Below are 26,302 nucleotides of genomic sequence, written 5' to 3' on the forward strand. Positions count from 1 at the left end.
CGAAAACTCCAATCGAAAAGTAGGCTTAAATTCCTTCGGTGGTAATTGCCGCCTGTCGAGGCTGCAAGGACTATCATACCAGATACAGTTTAGTTGAGGGACTGAGCTCCCTTCCACTTTCGCAGCTCTCCTACCTCCTCAATGCGGAGAAAATAAGATCAATGCGGAGAAAATCGAAGATCGTCGGATCCTTTCCGCGTCAAAATTCATGTCTCGCTGGATGCCATGGAGCGTCGGCTTAATGGCAGGATGATCACTACCGAGAGAATGAGTTCCAGACACTCGGGGCCCAAAATGCGGGAATGTAGAGATCTGCTGAGAGTCTAGTTGTAAAGTGGTGGTCAAGGCTGAAAGCTATAAATTCAGCCAGAGGCATCTTTGTACTCCGCAACACAGTCATAACAACACAAGCACGGTCAAGCCGAAAACGCATCTTTCTTGACAAGATGGGATGGTCTAGATTAGCTCTCATTCCCCGGGTGCTTGCACTCCTTTCTAGCTTTCCAAACCTTGCTGCTGCGTCTTCAGATGAAGCACTATGGCCTCTTCAAACATACAAGAGCTCATCAATCAAGACACCCTACATGAACGTCACCAAGATGGGCCAGACCGAACCTGGATATCTTTTTTTTCTCCCCGCATGACATCCTTCGCGACAATGGATACCCTGCAATTTATGAAGATGACGGCCAGCTCGTATGGCAAGGGGCTGAAGGAAACTATTCCGCTTTGCAGCCACAAATGCTGGATGGAGAGCCCGTGATAGCCTACTGGACAGGGTATGATGGGGAAGGCTTTGGATTCGGACATATCAGTATTCTCAACAGTTCATACGATGAGATTCATCGAGTCACACTTGACTGCAAGTCCGAGAAGTTCGTGACCGTCTTCGAGCCGATGGAATTTGACTCATGCATTGATATTCACGAAAGTCAATTCACCGACAACGGCACTATTCTAGTGACGGCCGTCAATGTCACACAGGCCGATCTTAGCTCTGTAGGAGGCCCCAAGGATGGCTGGATCCAAGACGGACTGATATATGAGATTGATCTCAAGACCAACGAGATTCTTTTCCGCTGGAGTGCGCACGAGCATATTGATCAAGTGAAACTCAGTTATTTGCGCGCCCCGCTTGATGGGTCTGGGGTTAACCAAACGAATCCATATGGATATCCTCACCTAAATGCCATTTATAAATATGGGGATAGCTACCTGCTATCCTCGCGTTATATGTGCAGCATTTTCTTCATTGATCCAAACGGCAACGTTACCTGGCATCTTCATGTGAGTATCCACACCCCAGTCGGCGATATTGATTAATGCGAATTGATGCTAACCTATGATTGACAGGGCCAAACAGGCGGTGACTTTAAACTGGGACTCGGAACTAGCTTTTGCTACCAACATGACGCACGATTTGAATATCAGAGTGATGAGCGAGTCACATTGGCATTGCACAATAACGAGAATGCTGACTTCTCGGCCCCTACGACCCTCACCACCGGTTTGCTCTTGGATGTTGAATTACAAGGCGCAAAACGAGTGACTCTCAAGCGACGCACCTGGGATGCGGACGAGCCGGTCTATGCCCAGTCTCAGGGAAGCTACCAGTCTCTTGCAAATGGTCATATTTTACAAGACCATGGAGCTACTCCGAAGATCGAGGAGTATGATGAGAATGGTACTATAGTCATGCGTGCACGCTTTGGCTACGATAATACCATGCAGACATACCGCACATATAGATATCCCTGGACAGGAAATCCATCGACTAAGCCGGACGTTGTTGCGTGCGTCTCGCGTGAGACCAGCAAGACAACTGTCCATGTGAGCTGGAATGGTGCAACGGATGTCAAGTCATGGAAGATCTACTCTGGCTCTCAGGCCAAAAAAACCGCATTGCGTAATGGATTTGAGACTTCTATCGAAGTCGAGGGTCTGGCTGGTGGTGATGAGATTATTGTCGAAGCGATCGGTGGTATCGGAAATGGAACTAGATCTGATTCTATGAAAGTTGGCCAAGGTTGCAAGTCGGTATAGTAGGTACGAAAGACTTATTGATTCAACCAATGCTACCTTCGAGAATAAACACTAATATTGCTAGTAGCGGATACACTTTATAATCCGTCAATGATATTTTATACTCGTTAGTGCTAGCTAGGGAATCTTAAATGCTCGTTCTAATACAACCACTAGCTGAACATCAATACACAGCAGATGGACACCCTAACACATTCCGATCAACAAAGCCCTTGATTGGTAGATGCTACAAAGTGAGTAGACCGAATACTCAAGTGACTACCCAAGGCGCACCCATACCACTCGTAAAGCATACCCCTTCCAACTCAATATCACCATTTCCGCTGCAAACATCAAACGCATATGTTAGACATCCTACTTGGACGAAACCTCCACGCCCACCATTATTGCCTAGACGTGAAAGCATTAGTAAAAGTTACCCTCCATGTATAGCTCAATAACCAATGAATAAACTCACAGCCAAATATACTATCTTTGAGTATACTGCTGCACGTGTGCGAGCCATCGCCGATTGGATCATCAAGCTTTTCGTCTTTGCACGATTGGGATCCACTGCTAATACCAACATTGAACCAATATGGCACACTCCCGTCCTTTGTTCGATATACATAAGAGCCTCGGCCCTCGTTGGCCTCAAGTGTACCTTTATTGGCAAAAGCTGCACATGCCTTATCCGCGGCTTCCCGGTACTGATCCGGTCGAACGGCGCCATATTTATCGACTGGTCTTCGGCTTTCAGGAAAGCAGGTCACCTGGCCCATTGATGGAGCAGTTGCAGTAGGTACCCAACTCTCACAGGTCAACTAAATTATTGCAAGTTAGCCCGTTTCAACCTTGGAAGAGATATTAGTTCCGAAAACCTACAGAAGTGGCGCAAGGCTCTCGCGGAATGGTACAGAGCTCGCTCGTTGCGGTCTTCGCACAAGAGCTACCAGCAGGAGTCGATATGCTTATGGTACCAGGGGTTGTTGATGCGGTCTTTGTCAAAGTTGGCAGACCCGTGAGTTCAGTCTGCGTGGGAAAGTAGGATAGCAAGAAGACTTGCATAAACGAATCCAGGGCGTAAGCCTCATCCGAATCAGCTGCTTCGGTAGGGAGAACTTCTGGGTAGTTAGTGGTCACATAGGGTGCGAGGTCACCGTCTTCGGTTGTTGACGTCGCTTCTGCCGTGGTCGTCTTGATGGTGTCTGTCGCCGGAATTTTAACAGCGTCTGGCACTTTCCCGTTCCCAATCACGTAGGCAATGAAAGCCACGGCCACGGCTGCCGGTACGCTCTGCAGTGCGACAGCAACATCTCCTGCGGTGAACATGGGAATATCAATCCCAAAGTCAATATCAAACTCCAGGACACCTCCTCCAGCTCCAGGACGCGATAATTGTGATAACTCGCAACTACCAGACCGCTTGACGCGCGTATTCGCGCATGCGGCGGCCACTTCTTCGAAAAGAGCGTTGAGTCTGTCCTTGCCTTCTGGAGATAAAATGAAACTGACATCACCAGGATTGGTATTCCCTGAGGTCTCCGTGGCCGTGATAATGGCAAATGGTGCAGTCGCTGTTGTTGTCACACCAGCAGTGGTGATGACCTCAACGCTGACCGTATCCACTCCAATCCATTTTGCAGTTTCAGTACTAGCATCATATTAGTACTAATCGTTAATAGAATAGAAGACGAGACTCACTATACGCTAACTGGATTGATACCTGTTTATATTGGGGTAAGTATTTGTTTAACTAGTATTGCTAAAGGGGCGCCAAATACCGATTTGTCCTGAAGCAGTTGGATTTATAGCTCTTGCTACCGGACCTCCACCGGGCTCTTGGGACAAGACAGGCAAGGCAGCTGATAATATCGCGACAAGAGAATATTTCAAATACATAGTGTGGAACATGCAGATCCAACCTGTTGTAGATGATTTGGCAGCTCAGACAAACAGAAAAAATTATAAACTTGGCAACGAAGAGATATAGATATAATAGAGAAAAAGTTAAATTCGTTTGAAGAGGAAATCTGTTTGATATATCTGCAAATAGTAAAGGACAGTATCTGCTTACCGCGAAAGGAATTTTGGAACTTGAGGTAGCATGGAAGCGCGGGAGCAGTGCAGTCTGCCTCGCCGGTATATGGCCCGCCAAGATAAAAGTTGAGAAGTAAGATGGTGAGATTCTTGTGACCCTGCAGGATGCATGAAACCCAGCCAGTAGGATACCTCGATAAAATAAGACCCTGAACAAATATCCCGCTTTTTAGCGTGGCTGACAACGGTGGGGGCGGAAATTAAGCAGAGATCTCACGTTGATTCCACACAGTCCTCAGCCCCCAAAACGCCAAAGCTGAGTTACACTTCGGCTATACCGCATTTCGGCGATAACTGCTATACGGAAGAGCCAATCTAGCTGCATGTCTGCTTCTTGAGCCCCGTACTTCTATTCACGGGGGTAGGCCTAGAACAAATAGGGAGAAAATATCGCGTCGGGTTTAAATGAAGGATCGACTTCGATTATCCAGGACCCATAATATAGCCTTATTGTTTGTTTTTTTTCATCTTAATTCAAAACACCAGATACTAGTATTATGACTAGATCTGTGTCTCAATTGTCCTGTCTGATACTCCACAATATAACTGATACATTTTCTGAAGAATCTAGCCACGCCTCGGTCCCTGGGCTTATGTGGGGTCCATGCAGGTTCCCGAGTGGCATGGCGGCTTACCTACTTCCACCCCTTTCCATTTGCCCTCATTATAGACATTGGCGTTAAAAGTAGCCCCCAAGTAGCATTGCATGACAGATATCGAAGAAATCTCCGAAGATGTTCTATTTTGGTTAACCTACAGAACAGGGTACTTGCGTTGATGGGATGCCTTATATGAGAAAAGCGTAATTTGAAATCCCCTCCAAGAAGATGTACCAACCTAAGAAATCAGCCTTGCGTACAAAGTACAATTACTCCGAAACCTTTCATCTCTCAGTGGATATATATGATATCTGACTTGGAACTCACTTCCCATCTGTATTGAATTTGTTTTCCTTTTGATCATTTATATCAGTCTACTGCTTTCTCACAGCTTCCGGAGATTGGCTTTTTACCATGCGACTGAACTTCTATTTATGGCTAGGTCTACTTGGTCTTTCCAACCTTGTGGCTGGCAAAGCTCTCGACAATGTGTTCAACGTCAAGAGTGGAACCACTAAAGGAGGATGTGATAGCTACAGGACTGGCCAAGTAAATGAAAACCTGGATGCCTATTTCGAAGAGGCACAGAAAATCATCAAAACCGCATCCAATGCCTTTGGAAAATACAATACGGATGTACAAGTTCAGAAACTTGGAAAAACTTTCTTTGGAATAACTCCAAACTCCCAGCAAACAGGAACCAATTCCAACGAAGATGCGGATTTGCTTAAACATGTTCAAGGTAAATGAATAAAAACATGCAGTCCTCCTGCCTGATATCTGTTCGAGCTTTGTTAAAGTCTTTTGATAGAATGGTTCAAGGACCTGGATACTTATGCCCAAGGAGGAAGCGGACAGAAGATTCCCCTTTATTGCAACAGTGATTGGCTTGAAGAAACAACAACAGGTATGCAGCTAAAGTATAGTAAACTTTACTATATTACCAGCTAATCTTCTGAAATAGTGTATGACTCCAGTGGGAAGGCGAAGAATAATCAAGTGGTCTCGGATGACAAGGCCTACGGGAAGACGGTACCACAGCTCAAAAAAAGTATGTTATCTGTCACCAATTAAAACCCCCAAGCCCTCGGTATTCCTGGCTAATCTGCTCCTTTAAATTATAGAAACTGTATGAATTCTTCCGTGTTGCTGCGACTGTTCCCTGATAACTTACGTGGAATTTGTCTTCTAACCATCATCTTGCCCAAAGTGGGTCGCATTCTGGTCTGAGGACCTGAAGGAATACTACTTTGGTGCTCCATACAGCACCAACCCTCCAACATATTGTGGGGATAATGGGAATATCGCCGTGGTGACGCCCATGTCCACTGGGAAAGAATCCCTTTCTTTAACCCTTTGTCCTGGCGGCTTTTTCAAAAAGCCTGATACCCTGGAAGCACTCGACGACTCGAGCAGCGATATTGGGCATTCTCTTCAGTCACTAGAGACTAGGAGCTTAAGCATTGTACATGAACTGGTTCACGCCTGTAAAGGTCCAGACGGTATGAAATTACCCTTTACTGGAATGCCTCCCGTGCTAACAAGTGAACAGATACGCCTGATATTAATGCATGGGGACCTAAGGCTGCGATAAAACCGAAGATTAAGGGCCAACCGAATCCTCTTTGGCCAGGGAATACGGACGACTTTATAAAAAAGAGAAAAGTAGCTTGTAAGCAAAGAGTGTCACAAACGCTGATGCTTTCAAAGTCAACTACTGACGTTTTCTGACCTAGACACCGCAATTGATGCTATTCTGACAGCCCAAGCGAGTAAGTATTCTGCGTTGTGCCGAAGTGAAAAATTGCCATCATTTACCACATTCAATATCTGGCAATTCGATAAATATACTGCTCTGGCGCCTTTCACTAATGGGTAATCTACAGCAAACCCCCGGCAGCCGACCGAGAACACCCCAGAAAGCTACGCTTGGGCCGCACTGGCCGTCTATCTTGCTGAGAACGGCGCGAAGATGGACTACTCGACTGGTCTTGCGAGGCCCATGGGTGAGCCATTGACGTCCCCTGCCCCACCTAGAAGGTTCAGAAAGGATGTGATGGTGATAGCAAAGGACTTTATTGCCTAATAGCATCACTTCATGAGGGCCGCCGGTAATTGAAAGAATGCTTTGGGCCGTTGTTTAGGGGTGGCTACCGCGTATCCAAGGTCGTTGGGGGAATACGTATAACCTGAACAGACGATAGGAAAGGAGATTTTTGTCGCACTTCATTACTTCTAGTAGTTTCATAGTGGCATATAACCATAAATCTACGATTGCATCATGCACCCCAGGATACCTTTGAAAAGTACCCACAATTTGTATGATATGTTTCTGTAAAAAAACTATCGCGGAAGTAATGTCCTGAACTTGCGGGCACTAACTTGAATGTCGCTCAAGGGAGGGGTAGAACAATGGCCGAAGATAAAGATCGATCTCAATGTGTGCCACGTCGAATGCCTCCTTGACGCGATGCGGAGCATCGTGAAGGCTAGCTGTTTTATGCGCTCTCATGGAAGGCGACCGTCCACCATCTTCTTCAATCCGAACATATGATAGACTTTGCCTATAATGAGCCAGCTCAGAGAGCCAAATGACGCTATCGACTTTGATTTCGGTGCTAAAAGCCTCGTCGTCGTCGGATCCTTCTACTTCATCGAGTGATTTGAAAGCATATGAATCGGACACAAACAGTATCTTCGAGATAATTCAGATAATTTAGAATATACTCTCTACATACGGGTTTGTATTCTGCAGGTCGAGGGGATCATACCTCTAGGTTTTCTAGTGAGGGTGGTAGACGGGTATAGAGACCATTTCGAAGGGCCGGGTCGTCTTGCTCATCCTCTTCAAAGAGTAAAAGGCTGCTAGCCTTCAAAGATCTCACGTTCTTAAATTGGCTCAGTTCTAACGATCGTTCGGAGTCGACATTTCCCAATGTGCTGTTAAACTCCATTGTGATAAGTGTTTGTTGGCAGGACATCAGAGCCCGTGATAAATCAGCAGATGATACAGGATCGTCGTTGAAGTTTTGCATGGGAGATATATTGCAGATAAAAGTCTCTAGAGCCGAACAAGCTGATAAGACTTGTCGCAAGTCATGATTGCAGTTCGTGGAGATTGTCAAAGTGAGTTTCTTAAGAGAACTTGAATAGGGGTGCCTTGATGTGGACGGTAAGACGTCACATCCGGCAGTCTCCTGATTTCGATGGCATTTCACGGTCAGTCGCTCTAAACTGGGAAAGCATATAAGCTTCGAAATTTCGCGGAAGCTTAGTCCGGGGTCGATAATTGTCATATTCTGGAGTTTAGCAAGTGTAGTAGCACCCGTGTCGGGTTCTGTTGGCATGACCCTTTCGATTAAATTTGCGAGATATCCACTTCCCCAAAAGGCCAGCGACAGATTCCGTAGGGCAGTGAGTTTCGCCAGAGTTTGCCGAGATTGGAGAATTTTAGCATCATTGGGGAGAAAAGCGCTAACGGATAGAGATTGGGTGATGGCTGCTAGCCGCGGAGTTGCAACCAGAGTCCGGTGAAACAAATCGAGGATTTCCCCATCTCCGTGCTGTCCGGAGCTGTAGAGTGTCACATCCCTGTAGATCCTGGTCGAAACGAGAGCATAGGTTTTTTTATTTACTCTTGCAAGTCTGGCGAGGTCACGCGTTCGAAGGTCCTTATCGGAAAGCACCTGGTCAATAAGCTCGGGAGGAAGATGAGTTAAGGACATAGTTGGTGCTGAAAACTATACTCCAGAACAAGAGAAAAAGTCATTAGCGGAATTTTCAGCCTTCCAAGAGAAAAGGCAATCTGCTGCCTATAATTGTACGTGGCCTTATCGCTTGTTTTCCAAACGCCCCGGGGCCGCCCAGGTGAATCGGACCCAAAAAAGAGAAGAAAAAAGAAATTACCAATAGGGTTCCAGAGGAGACTGAATTTCTTTGGCCGTCTATTAGATGGCTAGCTGAAATTTACAGAGAACGCGAGGCCGGAAAGGAGAGATAGCTTGGATGTGGTGGGAATTGGGGGCGAGACGAGGCTGACAACGGAGAAGCTTAAAGCGGCGGGTTGACTAACCCAGGTTGGGTTGGCTGTCACCATCCACTACCTTCACTTTACCAGCGGTTTATGTTTATTATGCCTCTATGGATCCGATCTCTCCAATCAATGTGGACTTTGTCGACGTAGGATATCAACTGCTGGAGCTTCTGTCCATTTGATGTACCAATCTCAAAACAAATGACATTCAAATTGACTCTTTTTCTAAATTATTACTCTTTGTAGACGCTAGGCACATCAACTATAATTGCTTTGACATAGAAGAAAATAGTATACCACTGCGAACTATTACTAGCGTTTTCCTATCCCCGAAAGCTTCAACTTTGAAGTTTCGTTGAATTTCTTTGTATTCGATACTCTCAGAATTTCTTCCTTACTGTTAGCTGGGAATGTATTGAAGAATTCTACTAGAACAGGATATCTCTCTCTATTCGTGATAGAGTTCAGATACTGGAAGATGAATAACTTGGGATATATTCTTGCTGTAATTTAGAAATGAAATAGATATAGAAGCCCATCTATATCAGATTGAACAGAAGCTTTATAATAAAGCGACACAGTTCCCAATACCAAGAGCTCGTGAAACTGATATGATCCTGATGTTTTGAGGGGGAAAGAATCCGGATAGCCGAGGACTATGTGAGCCTTTTTATCTGGCATTATAATAGATGAAATAATATATAGGAATATAATATAATAAATTATGATGGTCATAAGGTGGGATTATACATAGGTATTGCTCCATACCCTCCGCCGGGTTGATCATCTCTACTTGGAGCAATTCAGCATACAAACTTTAACGTGACGCAGAAATGATGGATTATACAACCGAAATCAATTCCCTGCTTCACATAAGTGCCAGGGTCTGGAATCTGGTTTCTAGAACTGCGGTGGTAGTTTCACCGCATCTGTAACGGTGTGGCGTACACCACGTCATTGCCACTTCCAAACAAGTATAGCAGCCACGATAGATACAAAAAAAAAGTAGAAACAAGAGTATATTTATTTCCTCTGCTATCCTTCTATTTCACATACAACCGCCATCACATACGCAGATTGAATACTAGAATATATCTTCACTATTCAATATCCATCATTCTCGACAAAGCCTAGCAAGGTCACTTCTGTACCAAAATGACGTCAGTCATCGCTTCTATCAAAGACTTGATCTGCTCGGTCTTTGAGGTCATGTTCTCTACCATCAAGACCGCATTCGATACCGTTTTCTCTATCTTCCATGCCCTTTTCACCTCTATCGTCTCTGTTTTTGGCATACTCTTGAACACCGCCAAAGACGCCGTGGGGGCGGTCGGTGGAGTTGGCAAGTTCATTGCTAGTAAGAACCCCAACAACGAATTCGCGACCACATATGGACTAACATGCGACAAAAGGCAACATATTCGTTCTTGCCTTTGTTGGTATCGGAATTTATGGTTTCCTGAACTACAGATCGCGTCAGGGTCGGCCAGTCAAGGTTGGAAACAAGAAGCTGAACTAGCCTCTGAGTCTTGCACCACAGGTGGTCTTGTGCTTCCGAGGTTTGAAATAGGAATCATCTCTTAAGGCGCAGTCAGGTGGATGGATGTATTGTTTTATTTGCCATGATCCCTTACAAAATTGGAAACCTAGGGTGAGGTACAAGTGAGATAACTACTCAAATTATGAAAGAGCTTATTCGCAGTCGCAATATCTCGCCTTCCTACTGCCTAGCAGAATTGCTGCTTGTTTAATCCTAAGATACAAAATGGAACTTCATACACTCTAGGGCTTTTCCGAACCTGGTTAACTGATAGTAAGTGTATCCCTCTTTGCAGGTGATCTACAGTACTTAGCTCGTAAGAAAATCTTCTGTGCGCCCCGGTCGCGCTGACCAAAGCCATCGTAAGCCTCTTCGATATATTCAAGGTAAGATTAGTGAGAAACCACTGGCATATTAAGCGGGTTGGTCTCATTCCTTTGAATAACCTTGGAAGACTCATAAAATCCTTCCAGTATCGGTGAACAAACGCCAGTTTCCATAAGAGCTCCAATCTTGAAACGATTGGTCTTTGATGTAAAGGTCAAAACAAATTCGCGCTTGGGTCATCTTCCAAGCCCTTCTCCGTGAACTTGAACAGTGCTAGTAATACCGCCAAGCGCCACAGTTCCCAACTCCGCCAAGAGTTTTCGATACTGATAAGCTGCGCATCGATAAGGAGCTAACCCCAGACGGTTCTTGGATCCGGGGTCATCTGCATGGGTGAATATGGTTGGATGGCGTTATCTTTCTAAGGAATCTAAAGCGGTTCCCGAGCCACTTGGAGTCTTTGTTCGCATCCTTATCAGATTTCGCCTTCTTTATCGATGTGTGTTTCAAGCTCAATCCATGACACATTTCCCTTCAATACGAGTAGCTTCCAATTGGCACTGGCAGTCAATTTTTTACAGTCGAGAATACGAACTGGAATTCTTGGCTTTCGCCATACTTGGTAGAGATAAGAATACGGAAAATAGGAAAGTCCACAGCTGTTGTCTATAACTTCTAGAAAGCCCGCTAGGAAATCCACATCAAAGCATATTCAAATCGCATGTCTTAATATCAACCCACTGGCAATTACTGGTGCTATAACCCGGGATTGAATTGCAAGTATCCGGCCAGTAACTATTAGTTGATTCACTCCCTCGCTATATAACAATACAGGTGCTGGGATTCTGGCCCCACCGCCAAATTACCTCCTAACCTGCAGCGAGGATGGCCGATGCTGTACGATCTTCCAATTGTACCATTTAATATGTTCTCCTCTCTGATATAGTCTCTACAGCCTGCTTACAATGCCTCCCTTCCTTCGGGAGGAGACCCCCTCAAAATTGACGTGAATGCTCAATATGCGGGACTCGAATGGAACTACACCTACATCGTTTTCTGCGGCTTCATCGTATGGCTGATAATTCCCGGCATCGGTCTCCTATACAGTGGCCTTGCGCGAAGGAAATCCGCGCTGGCTTTGCTTTTCCAATCGCTCATGATTGTTGCAGTGTACGACTGTTCTTTCCGGGGCTGATCCGATACATTGTGCTGATATTCGACAGAACTACATTCCAATGGATGTTTTGGGGATATTCTTTGGCATATGCCCGTGATGGTGGGCCATTCATTGGGAACCTGAAGAACTTCGGACTCAAGAATGTTATGGCAGCGCCATCTCCGGGCTCTGATGTACTTCCGGAGATTGTGTTTTGCTTTTATCAGCTTTTATTCTGCGCATGCACGGTAAGCAAAAACTATAATCGATTATTGGTGTATGGTTAGGCTAACAATGGACTGCTATAGGTGATGATAGTCGTCGGTGGTGCATTCGAACGAGGTAATATGCTCCCTTCGTTGGTTTTTAGCTTCTGCTGGGCAACCGCTGTTTACTGCCCGGTCGCGTACTGGACTTGGAACAGCAATGGCTGGCTTTACAACCTACCGTCCCTGGATTTTGCAGGAGGCGGCCCCGTGCATATCGCCTCGGGCTGGTCCGCCCTTGCATATGCCCTGGTTCTAGGGAAGAGGAAGCATCTCGATGAAACGACCCATGGAAAACCCCACAATACTACATTGGTCTTTCTGGGGACAACATTGATCTGGTTCGGTTGGTTTGGTTTTAATGTATGTTGTTTGACAGGGGTTTACGGTGCTCTGGCTGACCAACTGATTTTTTAGGGCGGATCTGCTCTGAATGCGAGTGTCAGAGCCATGTTGGCGGCATTCAATACAAACACAGCCGCTTGCATGGGTGTGCTGGGATGGGCTCTGGTAGACTCTATTAAGAACCGAGGGAAATTCTCTGTGGTGGGAGCATGCGAAGGTGCGATCGCTGGACTTGTCGGGATCACTCCAGCTGCAGGATTTGTCTCGGTCTGGTTGGCAGCTGTCATTGGATTCTTGACCAGTATCATCTGTGCAATGCTGCAAGATGTCAATAAATGGCTTCGTATTGATGAAGGCATGGATGTCTTTAAGCTGCATGGAATTGGCGGGATGGTCGGTGCATTTCTGACAGGCATCTTCGCGTCGCGATCGATTGCGGCGCTCGATGGAGCGACTGAGGCGGCCGGTGGTATCGACGGCAACGGAATCCAGGTCGGAAAACAGTTTGCAGAGATCTGTGCGATATCTGCTTATTCATTTACGGTATCGGTCTGCCTGTTGGTGGTTATGAAATGGATACCTATCCCATGCATGAGCCTGCGAGTACACGAGGAGGCGGAAATGATTGGCTTAGATCGAACGCAATTTGTTGACGAGCAGATCGGCGAACGGGTCATACTGGGTGATCTCTTCGCGTCGTCATCACCCGCATCTGCCAGTGTAGTGAATGAGAGTCCAGGGTTGGTTGTTGGATCCAAGGTGCTTAAGGGTTAAGCGATATGTGTTCTGAGAAAGGCCAAGGGCCAAGGGTCTAGGATGAATTATGTGTTGGGAGATGTCACATACTAGAAAGAATGAAAACGAAGACAGATCATACCCATTCAATCGTGCTGATGACGGAGGCTGAAAGGTGGGGGGGTTCTGTTTTAGCGACCGCAGATCTTTGAGACGCGGGAGGGACCCTGAGTGACGCGAGAACAATAAAAATAAAACAAGGCCGGCGGCGTCCCACGGCTGACCCACGGGAGGGTTCAGAGGCGAAGGCGGAGGTTGATCTGCCCAGCCGCGTCGACATACTGTACTGCTACATGCACCGGGAAGGAGAGGTTCAAAGTAACCCTTGTGTATTTGTTTGGTCTGAGGGATTGCTTTTGTCGTTTTCTTGTGACCCCCTCTCCTTTCTCCTTGGTGTCTTTCATTTGACGGGGTTGGTGCGAGAGGGAGTGGCCCCGCGATATAGATGCGGAGGCCGCCAAGAGAACCGCGTTGGGGCCTGGACGTATCAGGGTGTAGCATGGGCCAGGGTGGTCGGCCCCATCTTCCCGGGGGAGGAATGAGCTGACGTACGCCGACGCACCAAGGCGGCCCCGAAGTCCCCCAAACCCCTGCTAGAGCGGGCTAGTGCCAGTTGCGGCGTCCCTGTGGAAGGGCGAGATCAGCGACTGGGCAAGGGTGAGCTGCGATTGCACCGAAGGTGCGACATCGCGGAGAATGCCGTGGTGACGAATTGCCTGGAATAGAGTTCCGGCAGCTTTCTTTTGACAGTGTAGTTTGGGGGGTGACTCAATAATGAGGATTGAGTGAGTGGATGAGTTGAGTTGAAATGAAAGAAGTGTGTGCTCGTATGTGTACTAGTATGGCGTAGTTGGCGTAGTTATGTGGAAGTGTACTCCGTAGGATGCCTTGGTAGGAGTGAAAGTGAAAGTGGAGGTTCTCCAACGTCAGGCAAGACCGGCCAAGACCCCGGCAAAAATACCTGTTGTATTGTATTGTCACCGTATCGCACTTGCCACATTCAGTGTTACTTTTGATTACTTTCAACATACTGCCACACTCTGCCAAAGTCAAACGAGGGTCTCGCCCCCCGTCACACTTTGTATTACCTTTTAGATGTCGCGTCGCCGTTTTAAGCCAAGGCCAAGAACCAAAGCCTCTCCTTATCTTTCCTCCTCCTCCTCCTCCTCCTCTTTGTCGCATCGCTTCGCTCTTCTCCCCGTCACTCGTTCGTGGGGTTCCCTCTCGCCGCTTCTTTCCACTCGCTTTTACCTTGTCATGATCTACGTTTAGGTTCGAGTCCAAATGGGCAAGTGTACGTTGGCATTCATCCATCTCCATTCTGGTCCAACCCCAGATACTCTTCCCGAATCCCGCTAACCATTGGTCTTGATTATTAGGGCGTTATGGCATCGTCCTGGACGCTGGTTCGTCTGTACGTCTATCTCAATAATAATACCAACTTCGCAAATCTTCGCCTTTCCAGATCAGTGAACTAACATTGCAATCGCACAGGGGACCCGCGTCCACGTTTATCGGTGGCTGCGCAATTCCGTTGCGCGCAAAGATGCCGATGCGGAGGAACTCAAATCACTCCCGGAGATTGAAACTAAAGAGAAATGGGTGAAGAAGATCCATCCCGGTAATGACCGACTATAAGCCATACTCTCCCGGGGCCTACCTCGCTGACTTCTTTCCTTTGCGCCCAGGTGTCTCTTCGTTCGCTGGTCGACCGGAATCTATTGGATCCGACCATCTAGCCGAACTTCTAGAGCATGCGAAAACCATCATTCCCAAGGAGGATGCCAAGGATACTCCGATCTTCCTCCTAGCCACCGCCGGCATGCGACTGCTTGGAAACCTAGAACGACAGCTCCTCCTCGACCAGATTTGCAATTACGCCCGTGAAAACTCCGAATTCTTGCTTCCGGACTGCGAAGCCCATATCCAAGTCATTCCAGGAAAGACCGAAGGTTTATATGGATGGGTTGCGACAAACTATCTCATGGGTACATTCGACGAACCCGAAAAACACGACCATGGAAAGGGCCACAGCACATACGGGTTTTTGGACATGGGTGGTGCCTCGGCTCAGATCGCATTTGCACCGAATGCGACGGAAACTGAAAAGCATGGAGAAGATCTCACGCTCCTGCGCATGCGCAATATCGACGGCTCAATTCAGGAACATAAGGTCTTCATTACCTCTTGGCTAGAGTTTGGCGTGAACGAAGCCCGACGCCGTTTTGTGGAGTCCTTGCAGGTGCATATGGGCACCGAAGCTCAGGAACTCCCTGATCCCTGCTTACCCAGTGGGTTAAGGACCACGCTGGATGGCAAGGATGTCCCTCCCGAGCACACAGGAGTTACTCTGCTGGGAACTGGCGAATTTGAGGGTTGTCTTCGCCATACTTACCCATTGCTGGACAAGGATGCGCACTGTGCGGATCATCCGTGCCTTCTTCATGGCACACATGTTCCGGCTATTGACTTTGATGTCAACCATTTTATTGGAATTAGTGAATACTGGCATACGACACACGAAATCTTTGAAATGGGATACAAGGACAAAGCATATGATTTCAATACCTACCAAGAACGCGTCAAAACCTTTTGTTCGCAAGACTGGGATTCTATTGAGCAGGGCATTCAAAAGCACAAATGGGGCAAGAAGGTGGATCGAGAGAAGGCACATCAAGTTTGCTTCAAGGCGTCTTGGATCATCAACATGCTTCATGACGGAATTGGCGTCCCCCGAGTTGGCCTAGAGGATACTTCAGGCTCTACACATAACGGTACCAAGGAGGTTCTCTCCCACGGCGAGCAGAAGGGTTACCTTGACGCCTTCCAGGCAGTCAATAAGATTGACTCGACAGAAGTGAGCTGGACCCTAGGCAAAATTGTCTTATATGCCTCTTCCCAAGTGCCCACTATCGACGAGGCCGCATTGCCTGTCGGTTTTGGGAGCAACATCCCGGGCGTCCCCGAGGATTTCCAGTACCCCAGTGTGGTCCTACTTCCCGATTCGGACAGTTTCCACAGTGAACATTGGCATGATGCACTATTCGATGGAGACTCTCCTCGCCGGATCCCTGGCTTCCTCTTGTTCCTGTTCATCATCGTACTAGCGAGCTTTTTCTTGTGCGGACGCAGCCGTCGTTTGCGCATATACCATCGCGTCAACAATGTGCTCCGTCGTGGCGGGCCCTCTCACCCTAATCACCCTAAGCGACGAAAGCCTTTTGGTGGGATGTTGCCTTTCCTCAATCGAGGCGCTCCTTCTTATGAGCGCGTCCTAGAGGAAGGTGCGGAGGAGTTTGATCTGGGATCAGCAGACTCTGAGGGTAGCGACGTGGATGGCGGTCGTCCTTCTGATGCAGGATCAGCCAATTTGCGACCTCCCAAGCGTGCTTCCAGTTGGGGCAGTGGCAGCAACACCCCCAGTTTGAAATATACTCTTGACAACAGTTCATCTGGAACCATCGGCTTGGGAATTAGTGGCGGCTCGGGTGTTGCTATGGATCGTGCAGGACTGGTGGTTAGGACCGAGAGCCGTGATCATCTGGCTCCCATTGCCCTGGGGCCAACCACCAATGGACGGCGGTCTCGAGCCGGCAGTCCCACGCGCTCTCACCATCAAAAATCACCCAGTATGGCCCCTCTCGAAGATGAGTAACGTCTCCGATGCAACCCGACCCGATTTATGCTTTTTTGAAGTTATACATGCGCCCTTTTGTACTCTTGCATGGTATTTCCACTTGGCGTCTATTTTCCTTTTGACAGGTGCCACTATTCATGGTCCTGTTTACCTCTCTGTTCTGTTCCAGAGCTCCTTTCTTGAGACCTGCTGCGTGGACAGCTGATGCTTTCGATTCTTGGTACCATATTTGCCTCTGTGCTCTGGAGTATTTGTTGGTCTTCCGTGCTTTCGATCTGATCCGGGCGATTTGATGTAATGGCGGTGTACCATTAACTTTCCGCTACAAGCTTAATGAATATAGAATAATACATTGCTAATCAGGCATTATCTTCGGCTGTTTCGAATTGTAGTCCGTATACTAGACTCCGTAATAGACCCGCGAGGAGGGCACAGACTCGATCGACCCGCATAAGCACGCACTGATTTATTGAGTTTTGGTATCCCTTCGCTTCTACGTAATCCATAAGAGTGTGCAGAGTATGTCTATCAATTTCAAAATCCGAGCTGTTCAAATTGTTTGACATCTTGCCTTTCTACTCATGGTCTCAGTCGTCAAGATGGTGTCACGTGTATCAGTATAGTGTTCACCGCCCGGCAGAAAGGGCTGCGGAACTCGTCGATAATGGAGAAACTGCGACAGCTTGCGCCGTTCATTGCAGCTCTCCTCCTTTGCGCCACCATTCCAAGGCCCGTTCAAATCCCCTGACCTATGTTCGCCTAATCGACGCTCGAATCCCCGCCCTTATCCCCAATTGAACCTCGCTCAGAGGCACCGCCGTCATGCGCTTGACTGTCGAGCTCATTCAGAACTCTCTCTCATACATTAATCCGCTCAAAGATCGCGAGCTGGATCTCCGAGGTGCGTTTTATCTTCACACACCTGCCTGAAAAGAACAGGTACTACACTTTTATAAAAGGAGCGGGATTAAACATCGCATTGCGAGACGTGTAGGTCACAAGATCCCCGTAATCGAGAACTTGGGTATCGCCAAAGTAAGTGCTTCTTTTCTACGATCTGCAGAGCTTTGATTAGTGCCATATTCTGCTTTGAGTCATCTGTGGACTCCTGCCTTCGAAGCGTATCTGAAGCTAATAGTGTACAAGGACCAAGATGCAATTGATCTCACCGATAACGACCTCTCTTCCCTTGGGAACTTCCCCTTCTTCCCTCGCCTCCACACCCTTCTCCTCGCCCGCAATAGAATCAATCACATCCAGTCGACTGTCGGGCAGTCAATTCCGAGCCTACAAACCCTTGTCTTAACAGCCAACAGCGTCTCCGAGCTGGCAGATATCGACCCTCTAAAGAGTCTGACACGCCTGACACATTTGATTCTGTTGGAGAACCCCATCACGCGGAAGGAGGTATGTCCATTCTTCCCCGCAACGCTATTCGGCGTCAATTTATGGCACCCCTCTAACTTCAAATTCCAAATCAGCACTACCGGTATTGGGTCATCTGGCGAATCCCCTCCGTACGGTTCCTGGACTACCAGAAAGTGAAGGATGTGGAGCGTGAAAAGGCAAAGGAACTATTCGGAACCACCGAGGAACCAACCCCCCTCGCTACAAAGATCATCGGCACCAAATCTCGAACCTTCGACACTTCCACCATCACAGCCACGGGCCAGGCTTCGGGCGAAAAGGCCATCCGTGTGAAACTGACTGACGCAGAGAGGAAGCGCGTGGAGGACATGATCCGCAACGCAAAGAGCTTGCAAGAAATCACCCGGTTGGAGAAGGAACTGAACGAAGGACGGATACCCGGCGGAGCCCTCGGCGCAACGGACGCTGATGGCGATAAGGAGATGCAAATGTAATTGGCGCGAATTTGCATTCTCCGAACATATCCTTTTTATCCAGTTTTGTTCCGGACTTCAACCGGATTTTGCTACGTCTCTTTCCTCTCTCTCTCATGGTCGTCGGGCATTCTCATTATACTGTGCTTGGTTGATTGAATCTGGGTTTTATGTGGCATTTGGGAGATTCCTTTTCTTGTCGTAGGTGCTTGTGGTCTTCTTTCCTCCTAAACTTCGAGTACTAGCATTACTAGGCTAGATTTTCATACCCTGAAAGCGTTGTGACACCTGTTATCCTCTCTTACCCTTGTCCACATAGACTCCATGCAAACCCCAGAAGAGTGAAATGGCCTGGCCGGGGCAAGCACTCAGGCAATGGAATGGTGCATATGATTAGTTCGTCATTGTCTTCTCGAAGTCTTTACACCTTTCAAAATGGGATGAATACTAGTCATTTACAATGTGTAATTGCCCATGCGTTACTGGATAAGCCTCATTCAAGGGACAACTGGTGTTTTCATTCTGGATTTCCTATCAATAGCGTCCAAATTGGGTGATCTTCTTACCCATAGCAATTTTAAACTAAGTTGCTATGCTTTTCATACTAGCATAGCGCGTCTACTGGTAATGGTGCTGTTGCTATTGTGCCTCGGTGCAGTAGACTTGGGGGGTTCGCTGGTCTTCCGAGTAAGAGAAATCCCCGAGTTGGTCAGTATTTTAGTACTGGATCTACATCATCTCTAACGAGTGAATATAAATCAATCAACAACTTTAAGGGCCAATTATCTCGATCTCGTAGATAGAACGACCTTTTCAACTATCTTCTTCCGAGGTTGGAAGTTACATTCTGCAAATACTCCGCTGCGAAACTTCAAGCTGTCAAATCATTCGAGTCGGTACCTAGTATAGTAACTCGTAGACCTAGAGAGAACAATCTTCTTAGAGTCAGTTCGCGCCCGTTTCCCTGAATTTTGCTGTCATCACTGCCCAACAGAGACTCAGATAGCGATGCGAAATTAAAAATTGATAAGCGCTCAAATAAATGAAGAGTCGTCCTGTACAGAAATTGTGTGACAAATCGAAACTTAAATGGGCTTTTCAGGATGTAGAGGCTGTACTGGTAACCATGTTGGCCGTTTTGGACGCTACAGAGGAGTCAGCAGAGAGCTGGGAGAATAAATTATAATTTCCGAGGTGGTCAGCTAGACAATAGATAATATATCAATACTTAATGCAGATCAAGAACAGAAAGCAAAATAACACTGATGATCAACCTTGGAAAAAACAAAGCAGGCTTACACATCGGAGTCGGATCCGTTTTCCTACCGGCAAGAATCGCAATTACGACTCGCGCCGATCAGACGGGCCCAAGCAATGTAAGGCTCAGAGTCAAACAGACTCGCGTACCCCTCATCTATGGTATGAGGCCCATATACCTCAGCTACGCGTCTAGTCATACCCGTCATGCTAAATGAGGCATGACACCTATCAATATCGATCGTCAGCCTGTTAACATGAACCTGTAACTGGACTAAAATGATAACGGACTCATTCCCAGTCACAGTACCGCTCAGAATGTGGCGGAGCAATCTACCAGCAACATCTGTTAGCCGCTCAATGCCCTCTCCAAAGCAGATAGGAATATGGCAACCGATAGCCCGGGCCTCCTCCTCGCCAGTACTCTTCAATCGACCTAGTACCTTTGGAAGACCGTGCAAAAACTGTGCAACCTGCCGAGGTCTTGCAGAAACTTTCCGACAGTGATGGGAAAGCTCGAAAATAAGGTGGTTCTGCATGTCGGCGAACTGGCTATTTGTAGGAAAAGACATGGTGTATGTGTATATGTATGATGTATGTGTATGTGTGTGGTGTATGCGATGTCTATAACTACTACTAGCAAGACGTACCTACGCGAGATAGAGTGTGGTGGAGTGGTATAGTCGCCCTGAGAGAATGTCGAGAGTCGAATGTAGCTGCAGAATGATCGTGTGTGATTGATTGGCTTTTGTTTTCTCGGAAATACTGGCGCTTTTATAAACGGCTACCAGAGATATGTGGAGTTGTAATTGTTGACTTAAACAAGGAAATCATTGTGCATCTTTGTTCGAGTCTGAGTACAAAGACGATGGCCTTTGTTGAGAGGTTCCAAGGTTTACTGGAGACATCGGACAATGAAATCATCACATTGACTAGTAGTAGCTCTTTAAATATATCGAAACTTTGTGATAGACCTGGTAATCACTCGTTGCTTTGGCCGCTTTGAACACAATGGTCATAGTAATCACTCGCTGATGCGCATGAACCCACATTGAACAAGGTTAATTGCATAGAGTTAAAGACTCGTTTGAATTCATATGGACATATCACCGGGGTTGGGAAGCCGGCTCTCTCCGAGAGAAGACGCTTTGACCGTCCTAGCGCGGCAGCGATGGGCATTGTGAGCAGTGCAAGCGCTGATCAGAACCAGATACGGGGGTGAGATATTAGTATTTATGCCGAACTAGCCTCATATCGCCAAACTAATTTATGGTCTCAGCCACGTTCGCCTAATAGATTAATCTAGAAGCAATTGAGGCTTGCGTTGCCAATTTGAAGGGAAATGGATATAGGGAGGGCTTGCTTGAAGATTGACTAGGGCATCTCGTCTCCACCACACCAAAGTCCGGATATAGTACAGTATGGCGAGTCGACCTACATAGTACCTTCATTTCGGACCGCGGCCACGAGTTCATCGGCTTACCCCCGTTCCTTTAATTCTGCTGATCAGACCCAATTCCCCACTGAACGCACAGAACGCGTGCACAGAAACCGGTCCTGGTTTGTTCCGCGTACTCCGCTCATGCAGATAATCGAGACAAAACGAATCTCTAGTTCGTGGCGTGAAAATCATTGCTTGGTTTGGGCTGCAGATCGAGACATTCAGTGCATTAGGCGCCCCTGGAGATCCGCGGCAGGGGTTGGTGCGACTTTCCGATTTTCCAACACCCCTCAGTGCGATCGTAGGGCAGGCACGTTGCTATACCGAATACAGCATCTTCTCCGTTGCTCTCTTCTTAAGTGTTCCCAGTGAAACAAAAATTTCCCTTCTTGAAAGCCCGGATTCCATACCCTGGACCAAAATTGAGAAATTCCCTGATGTTACAGGACTGTCGCGGTGTTCTCGCCGCGAGGAATGAGACTCCACTTCCCCGATAGACTAAAAGGGAGAATGGCAGAATTATCGTAGACCATACTCCCTACCTGTAAGATCTGACCCCAAATGATCCATGGTGTCTAGCTCACGGACCTTTTATTGAACCGATTTTTGGTGTTCTATTCAACTGGGTCTTTGGTGGATCCGCCGTTGGTTTCTCCACGAGACAGTAGATCCCACAGGGCGAAGTCCAAATTGTGTACGGAGTAATTAGCTCGGCATAGGCAAGGTTCAATGGTCAAACGCCAGCTTATAGGCTTCTTTGGTTCCAGAAAAACTTTCACGGATGGCTTGACGTCTTGAGAACCGTGGATCCTTTTTCCTTCCTCCGTGTCACGTAATTGACAGCTGAGGTTTACCTCCCTTTAGTTATATTTAATTCACGCCATTTTCCCTCCTCGCGTTGGTTACCTCACAAACCCCATCAATTTTGGATGGCCTGTCTGGTTCGATGAGCCAGCAGTATGGCTGATGAGACGATCACGCCGGCCATGCCGCCGCCGGCTGGCCAGACTTCTAACTTTATCAACCCAGACTACACCGGAACGAAGTTCATTGCTGTGAACTCCGTTTTCCTTCCTTTGGCCGTGATTGCTCTGGCTGTTCGAACATGGACTCGACTCTTTGTGGTCCGCAGTTTTCGCTGGGATGATTGTGCGTATCTAACATTTTGACTGCGTGCGATTAGTCGCTAATTTTTCTGGTCAGACTTAATGCTTACAGCTCTTGTATGCCACTTTCATGATCTCGGTCGCCTATGAGGCAATCTGCAAATCCAAACAAGGGTATTTACTAATGCTCTATAGATGCTGTCTTGTGCGCTTACTGGTGTAACATCAGATAGTAAGTTCTCCATCGAAAACATTGCTCATGGAGCACATTACTGATTTGATATCAGTGCTGAATTGGGGCCTGGGAAAGCACATGTGGGATGTCCCTTTAAGTCACCTAACACCACAATTTATGAAGGTTAGTTAAGCTTTCACCCATCGACAAATCAGCGATTGGGAGGATACTAAGCAATTGCGATGAGAATAGCTCAATGTGATCGCCGCCATTTTATACTGCGCTGCCACAGGTTTCACCAAATGCTCGGTCCTCATATTCTATCTTCGCATCTTCCCTAGCCGCAACTTTCACATCGCTGTGTGGTCGATTGTGTTCATCGCGGCCGGATACAGTCTCGCCAGTATTCTCGCCAACATCCTCAGTTGCAGCCCTGTCGCCATGGCCTGGGACCTATCTATAACGTCTGGACATTGCATGAATCGACCGGTCTTTTACTTCGCCAACGCGGGATTGGGTATATTCACAGATTTCGCAACTGTTATTGTACCAATGTATGTGGTGTTGGATGAACCAATGAATCAGGGAGGATGATTGCTGACACGTACTGTATCTAGTCCATGGCTACGCCGATTACAGATGCCGAACCGGCAGAAGATTGCTGTTGGTGTCATTCTCGCTATGGGATGCTTGTGAGTGACATTCTTCACATGTTACATTCTGAATCATCCCGTTGACAGTAATACTATAGTGTCGGAATCGTCAGTTGCATCCGCCTCGTCACACTTTATAAACTGCTCGAAAGCCCAGATCTGACCTGTGAGACACATCTACGACTGTCGTTCTTCGCGAAGTGTAACTGACTCTATTCGGTCCTCCAGGGGTTACGACGGATGCGCTCATGTGGTGCACTATTGAACTAAATTTGGGAATCTTTGGTGGCTGTATAACAGCTATTCGGCCATTCATTCGACAATTTTCCCCGGACTGCTGGGGCATTCCTCTGGTGGTGGATATGGCTCATCACGATCTCGCAAGTATGGCCACCCTCTTGGCTCGATCCCTCGGAGTGACCACCCGGATTTTACGAATGGAGAGAATCAATACTCAGCAACTCTTACCGCCCACGGGGCTCACGAAAACGGGAGCGAGGAACACATTCTATCGACGCCGCGTTCCGCAGAACATAACAAGGAGGTGGAGGCAGCCCTCGGAATCGTGCGCACAGTCGAGTTTGACGTGGAAAATTCATCCACCTCTGCGCGATGAGCCCAAAGAGCCCGAGGAAGTGCTGGATATCACAATCACTCTATTCTTTAAACGGATCCAAACGATGTATATTGTAGATTATATTGACGATCAACAAGTGATACCCGCTATCACGACTCACTAGTACATAGCTCTCAAAAAATGGACAATCCAAAAGAGTGGAACCCCTAGCTCCATCGGCTCGGGAAAACCCCTCTCAAACATGATTCATGACTTCTGTTTGCCGAGGATAATCCGCCAGGAACCAGTTCAAACGATTTGACTTTCTGCACGCTAGTTGTACTAGTAGTTTTGAGTTTTATGCACCAAATTCACGCGTCGTGTGTGTGTTTATCGCAATTTCCGAGGCCTTGTTCCACCAGTCAATGGACTAAGTGGATTGTCCCCACAGACCTATTCACCCCATCCCTAATCGCACCGGAGCTAAGCTGGATAATCGGAGCTAGACAGCGTCGTGCTGTAGAGAACAGGCGAAAGTGCCTATTCGAGTAAGGGTCGGACCTTGAGAGAGATGTTAGTAAGTTCCCCGTGGCTACCGAACCGTTGTCTTTTCACCCATGGTACTCATCTTGTCGTTCTCAACAATATCGTTTGTCTAACCCATCATGCGTATAGGTTCTGTTGCTTTGCCCCTAGTGGGTGGCCTTGCTACAGTCGCGGCCAACTCGGTCAGTGCTGGTTGCCGTGCACTGACGAACCCCCTTGGAGATGCGGTTTTCTCTCGTAACACCGAGGTCTACAAATACGAATCAAAGAACTTCTGGTCCAACACCGAGATCTTGTCTCCAGGATGCGTCTTCCGTCCGCAGTCTACCGAGCAACTCGCTGAAGGATTGGACGTGCTTGTTCACGCCAATGCCGACTTTGCTGTGCGTGGTGGCGGCCACATGGGTATCAAGGTTTGTCTCCACGCCCAAGAGTTTTGGACTCTGTCAGTAACGAAGCGCGGCTGCTAACCGTTTGCAGGGTGCGAATAACATTAATGGGGGTGTTCTCGTGGTCATGTCAAATCTCACCACCCTGCAATTGAACGACGATCAGTCCATCGTCTCGGTCGGCCCCGCATACAGGTAGGCCCTTCATATAGCTTCTCTGCAATGAAGATCGTAACTGATTTTGTGATAGATGGCAGGACGTTTATGCTTTCCTCGCCAAACACGACCTAACAGCTGCAGGTGGTCGTCTCGGCCCTGTCGGTGTTCCTGGCTTGCTTCTCGCCGGAGGTGTCAACTTCTACGGCAATCAGGTGGGCTTTGGATGTGACACTGTCGTGAACTACGAGGTCGTTCTGGCCGATGGTTCCGTCGTGCAAGCAAACAAGTCAAGCAACGCCGATCTCTTCTGGGCCTTGAAGGGCGGTAGCAGCAACTTCGGTCTGGTCACCCGCTTCGACGTCGAGACGATCAAGTCACGGAAGGTCTGGGCTGGTGCTCACACTGTTGCAGCTCAATATGTTGATCGCTTCCTGGCTGTAAGTTGCCCATTCATCTACCAATAGTTGCACCTCTTTCTGACAGTATACCAGGCCGCCGCGACGTACGCTTCCGACATCTCCGACCCCAAGACTCACATTGTCCCTGCTCTCGTACCTGGTGACTCGACCCTAGCCTCAGTAATTCTCTTTTATGACAGTGAAACCGAAAGCTACCCAGAGATTTTCAAGCCCTTCACCGATATTCCTTCCGTGAGCAGCACGGTCGGGTTCAAGACTGTTGCTGAGTTTGCAGCCGAGACTGGAGAGATGGTTGTGGAAGGTATCAAGTAAGACAAAGACAGGTCAGTATTCCCGAGCAAAGAATTCCGCTAATCTTACTCACTATAGTGATGTCTTTGTTGCTGGATCAGTCACGGGTGCCTCCTATGAGGAACTTCACCAGGGCATCAGCATTATCAACACCACTTTCTTCAACCAGCTTCCTAAGCTGTACAAGCAGATTCCCACCTCCAATATCTCCACCATTCAGCTGGATTGGCAGCCCATTGGTGCCGACTGGATGAAGGCATCCGAGGCTCGTGGTGGCAATGCCCTCGGCCTGGATTCCTCAAAGACCTACCTCTGCTACGCCGAGGTTGTCGAGTGGATTGGATCGGCATACGACGATATTGTTGCTGAGTGGGTGGAGGAAACCACCTATGCGATCAACAATGCCACCCAGAAGGCTGGTCTCTATGACCCCTTCAACTATATGGGTGACGCTGCTGGATTCCAGTCGATCTTCCCTGGATATGGTGAGAAGAACCACCAGAAGCTGATCTCGATCGCGCAAAAGTACGATCCGCACAGTGTTTTCCAGACGTTGATGCCTGGAGGATTCAAGATTTATTGAGAGTCGCATTAAAAATGGACCCCACCCGAACAACCACACACACACACACACACACACACAAATTTT

The 26,302-nt window shown here is 47.7% G+C and overlaps 10 protein-coding genes across 10 annotated transcripts; 8 read left to right on the forward strand and 2 right to left on the reverse strand.

The window, feature by feature from the left end:
- Positions 1 to 741: 741 nt before the first annotated feature.
- On the forward strand, positions 742 to 2,043 carry N7481_007929 (arylsulfotransferase family protein; the record flags this gene model as incomplete). Its single annotated transcript, XM_057267148.1, has 2 exons — positions 742 to 1,287; positions 1,354 to 2,043. 2 exons carry the CDS (start codon positions 742 to 744, stop codon positions 2,041 to 2,043), a joined length of 1,236 nt encoding a protein of 411 aa, XP_057121349.1.
- An 846-nt stretch (positions 2,044 to 2,889) lies between these two features.
- Positions 2,890 to 4,747, reverse strand: N7481_007930 (uncharacterized protein; the record flags this gene model as incomplete). The annotated part of the gene is made up of 2 exons (XM_057267149.1): positions 2,890 to 3,676; positions 4,662 to 4,747. The coding sequence occupies 2 exons, from the start codon at positions 4,745 to 4,747 to the stop codon at positions 2,890 to 2,892; spliced, it is 873 nt and encodes a 290-aa protein (XP_057121350.1).
- Positions 4,748 to 5,135: 388 nt separating this feature from the next.
- On the forward strand, positions 5,136 to 6,807 carry N7481_007931 (uncharacterized protein; the record flags this gene model as incomplete). The annotated part of the gene is made up of 8 exons (XM_057267150.1): positions 5,136 to 5,463; positions 5,533 to 5,628; positions 5,686 to 5,772; positions 5,846 to 5,850; positions 5,932 to 6,223; positions 6,274 to 6,393; positions 6,458 to 6,493; positions 6,608 to 6,807. The coding sequence occupies 8 exons, from the start codon at positions 5,136 to 5,138 to the stop codon at positions 6,805 to 6,807; spliced, it is 1,164 nt and encodes a 387-aa protein (XP_057121351.1).
- Positions 6,808 to 7,098: 291 nt separating this feature from the next.
- N7481_007932 (uncharacterized protein) lies at positions 7,099 to 8,446 on the reverse strand (the record flags this gene model as incomplete). Its single annotated transcript, XM_057267151.1, has 2 exons — positions 7,099 to 7,416; positions 7,493 to 8,446. The coding sequence occupies 2 exons, from the start codon at positions 8,444 to 8,446 to the stop codon at positions 7,099 to 7,101; spliced, it is 1,272 nt and encodes a 423-aa protein (XP_057121352.1).
- Positions 8,447 to 9,909: 1,463 nt separating this feature from the next.
- Positions 9,910 to 10,273, forward strand: N7481_007933 (uncharacterized protein; the record flags this gene model as incomplete). The annotated part of the gene is made up of 2 exons (XM_057267152.1): positions 9,910 to 10,111; positions 10,167 to 10,273. 2 exons carry the CDS (start codon positions 9,910 to 9,912, stop codon positions 10,271 to 10,273), a joined length of 309 nt encoding a protein of 102 aa, XP_057121353.1.
- A 1,233-nt stretch (positions 10,274 to 11,506) lies between these two features.
- Positions 11,507 to 13,162, forward strand: N7481_007934 (ammonium transporter; the record flags this gene model as incomplete). The annotated part of the gene is made up of 5 exons (XM_057267153.1): positions 11,507 to 11,518; positions 11,568 to 11,791; positions 11,845 to 12,025; positions 12,086 to 12,406; positions 12,461 to 13,162. The coding sequence occupies 5 exons, from the start codon at positions 11,507 to 11,509 to the stop codon at positions 13,160 to 13,162; spliced, it is 1,440 nt and encodes a 479-aa protein (XP_057121354.1).
- Positions 13,163 to 14,467: 1,305 nt separating this feature from the next.
- Positions 14,468 to 16,838, forward strand: N7481_007935 (putative nucleoside diphosphatase (Ynd1); the record flags this gene model as incomplete). Its single annotated transcript, XM_057267154.1, has 4 exons — positions 14,468 to 14,477; positions 14,563 to 14,597; positions 14,678 to 14,804; positions 14,872 to 16,838. The coding sequence occupies 4 exons, from the start codon at positions 14,468 to 14,470 to the stop codon at positions 16,836 to 16,838; spliced, it is 2,139 nt and encodes a 712-aa protein (XP_057121355.1).
- Positions 16,839 to 17,642: 804 nt separating this feature from the next.
- On the forward strand, positions 17,643 to 18,682 carry lea1 (U2 snRNP complex subunit LEA1; the record flags this gene model as incomplete). The annotated part of the gene is made up of 4 exons (XM_057267155.1): positions 17,643 to 17,721; positions 17,815 to 17,855; positions 17,967 to 18,227; positions 18,302 to 18,682. 4 exons carry the CDS (start codon positions 17,643 to 17,645, stop codon positions 18,680 to 18,682), a joined length of 762 nt encoding a protein of 253 aa, XP_057121356.1.
- A 3,636-nt stretch (positions 18,683 to 22,318) lies between these two features.
- On the forward strand, positions 22,319 to 23,909 carry N7481_007937 (uncharacterized protein; the record flags this gene model as incomplete). Its single annotated transcript, XM_057267156.1, has 9 exons — positions 22,319 to 22,508; positions 22,578 to 22,582; positions 22,661 to 22,697; positions 22,753 to 22,823; positions 22,893 to 23,194; positions 23,258 to 23,332; positions 23,392 to 23,459; positions 23,522 to 23,546; positions 23,594 to 23,909. 9 exons carry the CDS (start codon positions 22,319 to 22,321, stop codon positions 23,907 to 23,909), a joined length of 1,089 nt encoding a protein of 362 aa, XP_057121357.1.
- A 605-nt stretch (positions 23,910 to 24,514) lies between these two features.
- Positions 24,515 to 26,236, forward strand: N7481_007938 (FAD-binding oxidoreductase; the record flags this gene model as incomplete). Its single annotated transcript, XM_057267157.1, has 5 exons — positions 24,515 to 24,808; positions 24,876 to 24,979; positions 25,035 to 25,380; positions 25,435 to 25,670; positions 25,732 to 26,236. 5 exons carry the CDS (start codon positions 24,515 to 24,517, stop codon positions 26,234 to 26,236), a joined length of 1,485 nt encoding a protein of 494 aa, XP_057121358.1.
- Positions 26,237 to 26,302: the final 66 nt, after the last annotated feature.

The sequence above is a fragment of the Penicillium waksmanii genome (genome assembly GCF_028829765.1).
Source record: "Penicillium waksmanii strain IBT 27052 chromosome Unknown utg000007l:1.0-4314555.0:1.0-4317578.0, whole genome shotgun sequence".
Taxonomy (NCBI): domain Eukaryota; kingdom Fungi; phylum Ascomycota; class Eurotiomycetes; order Eurotiales; family Aspergillaceae; genus Penicillium; species Penicillium waksmanii.